The 9,308-nt window shown below is 36.4% G+C and overlaps 2 protein-coding genes across 2 annotated transcripts; both read left to right on the top strand.

Moving 5' to 3' along the window:
* The first annotated feature begins 1,588 nt into the window (after positions 1-1,588).
* On the top strand, positions 1,589-7,079 carry LOC141631581 (pentatricopeptide repeat-containing protein At5g15300-like). Its single transcript, XM_074444233.1, has 4 exons — positions 1,589-1,774; positions 1,884-2,012; positions 2,101-2,195; positions 6,965-7,079. The coding sequence occupies exons 1-4, from the start codon at positions 1,589-1,591 to the stop codon at positions 7,077-7,079; spliced, it is 525 nt and encodes a 174-aa protein (XP_074300334.1).
* Positions 7,076-8,174, top strand: LOC141631580 (uncharacterized). Its single transcript, XM_074444232.1, has 2 exons — positions 7,076-7,415; positions 7,531-8,174. The coding sequence occupies exons 1-2, from the start codon at positions 7,076-7,078 to the stop codon at positions 8,172-8,174; spliced, it is 984 nt and encodes a 327-aa protein (XP_074300333.1).
* Positions 8,175-9,308: the final 1,134 nt, after the last annotated feature.

Below are 9,308 nucleotides of genomic sequence, written 5' to 3'. Positions count from 1 at the left end.
TGAGCGGGGATTTGGTGGGTACGGCTGCGGTCCCCCACAGGCAGGGCTGGTCCAGTGGACGGTCGATGACGGAGATTGATCAGTGTGGGTGTGCATGTGTGTGACTGATTGTGTTGTATTGTATTGTTAGGTGTTGTTGGCATTGTTGTGTCTTATCTCAGTACTGACCTTGTGTGGTTGTCTTGTTGTTTTATGTATCTGCCGTGATCCCTTATGGTGAGCAGTCTGTCTTAGCAGGTGTTGATATCGTTGATAACTGGAGTCCGGGCAGGGATGAGTCTTCACGAGATTTGATAGTTATAGCGAGTAGCCTTTGAGTTGTATCTTGTATATCGTCAGTTGGTTTTAAATCACTTGTAATATAACTTAATAGTTCTTTTATCGACATTTGATTATTACTGTCCTCGGGCAACCGAGATGGTAATGCCCTTATATGCTAAGGAAGGCCTAGTTAAGGCTCCTTTGGATATGGGGGTGTTACAATTTGAGAGAGACTTAATCCGACTCAATAAACTGAGACACTTTGGTTAATAAAACCACAAGATCAATCCTTTAATTCTATTATCACCCAATTGTGAAGATGAATCTTCTAAATCTCCTTAATAATGGCCAAATGATAAGGAAATCACACTTAATCAAATAACCCAACTTATCAATTCTACCAAGTAGAAATCACATACATTGGTCAAATTAACAAGAAGATATGAGCACTAGAAATTCAATAGGGACAATTAGACACAATGAAATCACAATTAATGCCTAATTACAAGTTAATCCTTTACTTGCTAGTTAAGCCAAGAAGAAATTACATTCATTAGCATAATAACAAGGTGTTGCAAAGATGAGATTACAAGGAAATCACACTTAATAATCCCAACAACAATAAATTAAGGAACTTGATTAATTAAGCAACAAGGAAATCACACTTAATTACTCAATATAAACAAGGATTCCAAAATTTAAACAATAAACACAAAGGATTAACAATGATAATGAAGATTAAGGAAAGATTAAGTAGTCTTTCAACCAAAGATTACACCTTTGAGCCGGATTAAAAAAGGGAGATTAGTTCTCCATGCTAGATCTAAACCCAATAACAAAGATGAATAATTCCTAAAATTACAACTTGATTAATTAAAGTGGCATAAGATGTCTTAACCTACTTGAAAACATCCTATATATAGTCTAACGTAACCTAATAATCATGGGCTTAACAAAGTAAAATCCCGTAACACAAAACAGAGTAAACCCAGAAAACTCGCATGGTGCGAGTTCTGGTGTCTGGAAACTCGCACGATGCGAGTTTGGGCCTGGAGTGCATTTTTCTTTCGTGCTTTGCTTGATCCTTGGAAGGCTTTCTCATGGTATTTCTTCAATGCTTGTTCTTCACTCTTCCTTGGACGCTTGTCTTGGTCTCTTGGCATCTCATTCTTCACTAGAAATCATGCTAAATGATAAAGCATTCGGAATTGGTTAAATAATGTTAAAATCGTCAAAAACCGTCACCAAGTGTTACCAAATGAGCTCCAAATGATGCCAAAACAATGTAGAAATAGGAGGTCATCAATCCTCTCCATTTCTTAAAGACATGCCAGTATGCCACGACATCACCGCAGCATATGTAGAACTTCTGCAACGCTGTTGCATCTCCAAAAACCTTCAAAATCTCCGCAAACTTCATGTACAAACTATCAAACTCCTTATTGATGGCGATTTTTTCATACGAGCTAAGCTTCGTTCCGGTTACGCTTTGTGTATAACACTATCATCAGAGGTATGCTTCTGTCAAAGAATTCAATCATTCGCTCGATTGTTTTCGTCAAATGATCTTTTATCAAAAAGAAATTAACCGGTATACGTATACCCTACCCGTTGTTCTCAAGTCCGTTGCTGGGCTCTTGCACTTGCGGGTAGGGAAATGGGTACATGGGTATGCTGTTGTACGTGGGTTGGCGTCAGATTTAGCGCATTGTAATGCCTTGATCAGTATGTATGAGAAGTTTAGTGATTCGGTGTGCTATAATGGGTGCGTACGCGATGCATGGTGATTTCGATAAGATTTTTCAGTTGTTTGATTGGTAAATAGGGGTGGGTGTGCAGCCTGATGCTGTTGCATTTACGACCATTCTTACGGCTTGTAGTCATGGAGGGAGGATAGATAAGGGGAAGGAGTATTTTGCGATGATGACGGAGAGGTTTGGGATGAGGCCGAACTCGCACCATTATACTTGTATGGTTGATATTTGTGGTAGGGAGCTTATTGAGACGATAGAGATGGAGCCGGGCGAGTCGGTGTGAAGGGCATTGTTGGGGCCTTGTAAGCTCCGTAGAGAATCTGAAATTACTGTGGAGGAAGAAATTATGTTGTTCACTGATTAGGAATTCTCAATATGAATCGGTATTCTTAGTTTAAGCGGGTTGGCATCACATTATATTAATGACTGTAGTTGATGACTAGATTGTTTTCGTAACTTGATTATTTTGTTCATCCACATTGTTCTAAATGAAGTCATGAAGTGTTTAACATTTGCACCGCCTTTACCCCCTTTGTTCTATCCGAATCACAGAAAAAAGAAACAACCATTTGTGACGAGTTGCCGACAATCTACTAATTTCAATTGATATGCCAATGTTTTGTGCAAACGGAGTCACACTGACAACGTGGATGAAATAACACCGCTCAGTGACTCGGCCAGCTAAGCTAGCCTCACATTTGCGAATTCCATTGATTGTAACAAATGTCTCTCTTGTTTTCATGTTTTATACACATTCTAAAGCTTGCATAAGCATTCAGACCATGGTAAAAGAGCAATATACCAGGCAAGGCGAAGTTCAGTACGTTTAACTCTAAACTGAGATCAAACTGTTTGATATTAGCGTACGCCAGGACGAGATCAGGCTACAGTTCCAGTATGATAGCCTCTTCCACATATCCACAAATACCTAGATCATAAGACAGAATCTCCAAAATAGCATAAATAGAGCCGGTCTCGGAATGTGACTTATCAGTAGCCATAAATTCATGAATACCACCCTCTATCTCGATCGAGCTAATCCCCGGCTGATGGAATATATACCAACAAACTTAGTTAGAAGTTTGTTAGAAGTTAGTTAGGGGTTGTTATTCCTATTTAAGTCGGTTTAACTCCTAGTATATAAAGCATAAGTTGTCGCATTGTACTCACTCTATTCATAATAATCAAAACAAGTATTATTCACACAGATTCTCTCTATTGTTCTTGAGATTGGTTAAGAGAGATGGTAGCGGGTGTGTTAGGATAGCAAAAATGGAGGGAAAGGGAATGGAGGGGGAATGAGGGAAGGGAAAGGGAGATAAGAGAAGGGGAGGGGGAATGGAGTGTGGGTGTTTGGATATAATTTCTCTCCAAATCTTGTCTATTATTGAGATATTTTGATTAGGCTTGGAGAAGGGTAATTGGATCCCTCCAAATCTCTCTCCCTCCATTCCCCTCCACCCTCATTTGCTATCCAAACAACGAATTTAATATCCCTTACTCTCCCTCCCTTTTTTCCCTCTAAATCCTCCAATCCAAATATGACTCGCTTAATTATTTGTCGTATTTGTCGTAGTAGCGAATGATTTGCCGCATTAATAAAGCTTTAAGATTAGTTGTTGGTGGTTTGATTTTCGTTGGGCATGGTGGGGTTTGAAATGAACTATTACACTTTTTTTTTTTTCGGTGCTCACTATTACACTCTTAAAGATGAATTTAAACTATCTGGATATCAAATGGATTAGCTTATTGTAAATAGATTAGTTTTTTTTATGTTAAAAATTGTTGCTTTCTTGATTAAAAATGGTAGCTTGGCAGATTTTACGTTAATAGATCTTCTATTTTTGATTTCTTTAATGTTTTAAGGGCAATAGTATTAGTTTTTCTAATTGTATTAGAAATAGTTAGTTCCTAATCTAATTAGGAATCTAGTTATTTCCTAATTCGTGTAAGATTGGAATACGATAAAAATGCCAAATTAGAGTCGGTTTAGGAGAGATTTAGCTGCTATTTTAAGTCGGTTTTGGCTTGTGTAGTAAGTCCGTCTATTAGTATAAATAGGGAGTCAATTGTACTATTTTACACATCGTTGATTTCTGAAATAAAAGCAGAAGCTTTCCCGTTTACAAGTTCTGTAAACACCTCTGTTCGATGCGTTCGTTCAAAATTTGGTTGTTGTTTGATGCATTTTCAGACTCTAACTAGATCGACTAGCAATTGGTCTTGCGATATCGATCACCATTGGTTGAGTTATAGGTCTAACTCAAGTAAATATCCGATTTCTTGTGTTGGTTACTGTTCATCATGTTATAGTTCATCGTGTTACTGTTCATCATTGTCACTGTTCATCATTGTTATTGTTCATCATTGTTCGTTTGTGCGTTGGTTCCCGTTTCAATTACAGATCTTATTTGTGCTTGTTCGCTTTCGTTATTGCTCGTTAAGTGGTTATTGCTGTTGAACTCATTGTTGTTAAGTATTGTAGGCGTTGTTGTTGTTGTTGTTGTTGTTGTTCTCGCTATTGTTGTGCTGATCTTGCGATAATGTACATAAAGACTCAAGCTTTTCGTTATTATTCTGAATTTCGTGAGGGCTTCAGGTCTTGTTTGTAAACTTGCTTCCGCTACAACGAAAGTTTGATTAATTTTCGTATCATTTTGTATCAGAGCCAGGTTCGTGATTTCCATGAAATAAGACGGTCCTATGGGGACCATCGAGATGGGACGTTATAGCGATATATTCTTTCACAAAGAAGTTCAGGGCAGCAACATAGACTCTTCAATTAATTTTAATCGTCGACCTATATTTGACAATTATGGAGATGGGGACGCAGTTATTACAACTGTCAAGAAACCGTGCTGTCCAATTAATCATGGGTACTAGTTCGATTTAATTTCTAAGTTCTATAAGAGCTAAATCGGTTCTGTTAAGTTTCACGATCAATCAACTTGTTATTTGGTCGATTGTGCAACACCTAGGTCAAACTCGTCATGTTCGATTTATGGTACAAATAAGAGATAAGAACTAGACTTCCGTATTATTTGAAGGAATTGTATTGGAATTAGTTACCTTAAGTGTATTTGATGGCTTGTATTAGGGAGGTGTAGTTATGATTAACATGTGATCATATTGGAAATTTGTGAAAATTGTGAAGAATGTAAACTTGATTGATTTCTCAAGTTTTTACCCTCATTTGTATTGGTTGCCGTTTTAGATGTGCTTAACATCTATAGTGTGTTAGCTTTCATTTGTCGTTGGTTTCATGCTTCGATGATTTACGGTTTAAAAAAAAATAAATTTTTTAATGGACAGTGGTCAGAATGTTACTTTGCGGTCATATTTTTGACCCATAGTATTGTAAAATTTGCCATTTGATATGTACTTATAATTTATGGATCATTCCATCTCCGGTGCTTAGAGGATTCGTAGACGTTTTCAAAATGATAAGTAACATTAAAACTTGTTGTCTTGATATTTAATGATTATTTTTACAAAATTACTCAGATTCATAGTGATATGCTGATAAAATTCTGCTCAAACCAATTGAGTTGTAAAAATCTTCATAAATTGATTATTTGAGCTATGGACTTGATTCTTGTTCTCATACCTTGCTAACTCTCTGTATTTTTTTTTAAATGTGTAAAAACTCAAGAAATAGTTAAGCGGTTATTTATTGCAGATTTTTAAAGTTACATCATGTTTTCTAACAATGTAAATGTCTTATTTAACGACAAGAGTTTAACAAGAGTTGCATTACCATTACACCGACTCTGCTATTATATTACAATAGTGTGCTTTCATAATGTTAATGATAGAATCACATATATTATGTTCACTGATATGCTGTAAAAATGAAAATTATATTTGGTAATTCTATCGATATGATGTTATATAATATGTGCTTATGTAGACATCATGAATCTTAACTAGATAAAGATAGAGTTGACTGTGCAAGTTTAATAGATTACGTATGTGATAAAGTTATGACATTTGAAATAAATCATGGTATTGTTGTTTCCTTCTGCAATATAACCATATGTTATGTTTGTTGACAAGGAAGTTGGGTCTAAACCTTGACATTTGAATGTTATATTTTATTCGATGTCTCAACATGAACCGTACATGTTAGGATTTTTTTTTTCAAAGCTAAGAATATAACGTCGTTACTAGCATGAACCTATAATAAGTATATTTAGTTAGATGGTGTGATATATTAGTATGCGACCACATTACATTGGTTATTGTATGTTGTGTAATCTCTATGTTTAAAAGAGTTAATTGATCTAGCCGCGGATAACATGTTGCTGTCTAATATGAGTTTCAAGAGAATAGTAAAATATTGAACTAGTTGATTATGTGTTGGTTGTACAGTCGGAGTAATACCCTTAATATATGATAATCTGAATTTAATTATTAGCTTATGGGATCTTATGATTAGGATGCTGGGGTAACATATGTTATAACACAAGTAACAAGATTGGTAATGAGTAGGATATAATACTAGAATTGTTGTAAATCGTATCAACGTAATATGATATGAAATTAATACTGTTATTATTGTTTGACGTGATGTGTTTATCTTTCTCAAAGTTAATTAGAAGTTGAATTATGATTTGTGGTTATGGATGTATGCAACTGCATTGTTAAGTTTAACATATCAATTGCAGAGTTTAGTTTTGTAGGTATTACTGGGAATTTAAGTACAAGTTTTGTTTATAAATTGTGTTGTGATTTATGTTAATAAGTGTAATTTGTTTTCTTAACAATTGTGCTAAATGAACGATCATGCTAAGTTTTGATACAGTCTTTGAGTTAGGATATTTTGATTTGGTTAGTATTGAAATAATACGGTGTAGTGTCTTTATTAGTGTCCAAGGTTACGGGGATGTAACCTTAATATTAAGGGGGGTAGGATTATAAAATCTCCATTCTGTTAGATTGTTGCTCAGGGCTTTTGAGACATTCTCTGCCTCATCTGGACTTAAAATGAACAATGGCAAGTTAAATATTTACAGTAATGGGGTGAATGAGGATATCATGAAGTGTATTGAGGAAGCATCATGAAGTATATTGAACAATGGCAAGTCCTTGACTGCCCGTGTTTGGTTGACAAGGTGACTGAGAGGATTGCTAGACTTGGGGCAAAACATCTCTCTTATGCAGGGAGACTCACCCTCATTAAATCTGTGTTAAGTACCCTTCACAATTATTGGGCCAGGATTTTCATTCTACCCAAAACAGTTCTTAACAGCATAGATGCTATTTGCAGAGCCTTTTTGTGGCATGGTCAGGAACAAAAAGAATCCTCTGTACTTGTATCATGGAATCAGATATGCAAACCAAGGAGAAAGGGTGGTTTGGGTTTGAAACTGTTACACCAGTGGAATGTAGCTTTGATGGGTAAGTATGTATGGTGGGTTGAGCAAAAAACTGATCATTTATGGGTGAAGTGGGTGCATACTATCTATATAAAGAATACCACCTGGAAAGATTATGAACCTACTATCACTACTAGTTGGGCAATGGAGAAGACTATGTGCTGTCAAAACTCAGTTGAAAACGTGGTTGTATGATGAAGCCTGGAGAGACAGTGGGTCTGATTATACAGTCAAGCTTGGATATAGTTGGCTTGTGGATGCATGCCCTGATGTACTCTGGTATCCATGGATACAGAATAGGATTATGCTGCCAAAACACAATTTTTTCATTTGGCTAGTAGCTCATAAACGCCTGCTCACTCAGGATAGATTGATCAGACTGCACATAACACAGAGTAACAGGTGCTATCTCTGTGCTGCTGATGAGGAGGACTTGAATCATCTGTTCTTTAGTTGTTCTTTTAGTAGGCAGTGTGTGAGGCCGCTTGAGGACTGGTTGAGTATTTGCCTGCTTACCAGGGTCATTGATTGGTGGATAGCAATTAGGGAGCGGTCATTGGTGAAGAAACAGGTGGTTGCAGCTGCTGTTGCACACTTAATGTACTTGATTTGGCATGCTCGTAATCGATGTAGGCTTGAGTCTGTCATTCCTCTACCTGTTATGCTTATAAAACAGGTGAAGGAATTATTACAATGGAGAGTGCGATATAGTCGTGTGAAAATTGGTTCTAGGAGAAGTCAGGATTGGGTCAATAGCTTATGTCAAAGTGTAACTAATTAGAGGTGTGTGTACCTCTAGTTGTCAAATTTTTTGATGGGCTTTATTAATATATACTTAACTTTCCCCAAAAAAAAAGGATTGTAAAATCTCGATAGTTGTGGCATTTTGATAACATTTTTGATAATGGAGAAATCTTTGTTGAGTTATAATTATTGTCTTAATGTTCTCAGTTCTAGATACCTATATTTGACTTTATCTATCTTATTTGAAGTAGTTGCTTGTATGTGCGTGTCGAATTTCGAGAATGAAGTTCCTTTAAGGGGGATAGACTGTAGTACTACCTTTTAGTTTTTGTCTTTTCTTGTGCGATGTGTAGTTGGTAATAAGTATGGTGATAGCGTGTAAGTGTGATATTGTGTGGAGTACCTTTAAGTGTCGGCGAACTTCGGGAAGAAATTCTTTTTAAGGAGGGAAGAATGTAATACCCCGTATTTTAAAGTCTGGTCAACGGTGAAAATGTTAACTTTGTTTATAAATTATATTTAATAAACTATGAGATTAGATTGTGACACGGGAATAAATGATAGAATATAAAATGAGTCGGGATTGGAGTGTGTAGGCGTGTAAACTGGTGTAAGCAAGGGAGTGATTTCTGATAAATAATATATAATAACAAAGGTAAGTAATAATAATATGATAAAAAGACATAATATATTATAAGGCAATTTCCTAGTAATTTCCTAATTCCTCCTACTTTGTTACTATATAAGCTAGTAAAACACCTAATTGGTCTCTATTTCACGTAAAACTCACAAAACTCACATAATAAGAGAGAGACAGGGAGATTTAGAGGGGAGAAAAGAAGGAATTCATGTCAATTATTTACCCTAAGGTAAGATATTCATAAAACTGTCTCATAACTAATCCGTCTTGCAATTACTTTATATTATTAACACCGTTAAGCACCTCAGACGTTGACCATCGTGAGACTTGTTTGACTAACGTTGATCTGATCGGACTCGCCTTAACCACCGTTGACCGTCTAGGGGGCGGTTTGAGCGGGGGTTTTTTGGGTTTGTTGGTGTTGTCGTGGTTCGTTGTTGCAAAAGGTTGAACCATCCTATATGGGCTGACCCGAGGGGTGTTTGGGAACTGAACTGACCATGGTGGCGAGGGCGGTTTCAGGAAATGACC

The sequence above is a fragment of the Silene latifolia genome, chromosome Y (genome assembly GCF_048544455.1).
Source record: "Silene latifolia isolate original U9 population chromosome Y, ASM4854445v1, whole genome shotgun sequence".
In the NCBI taxonomy this organism is placed as follows: Eukaryota; Viridiplantae; Streptophyta; class Magnoliopsida; order Caryophyllales; family Caryophyllaceae; genus Silene; species Silene latifolia.
The sequence above is the reverse complement of the archived record's forward strand: the minus strand, read 5'-3'. Positions and strand labels throughout refer to the sequence as shown.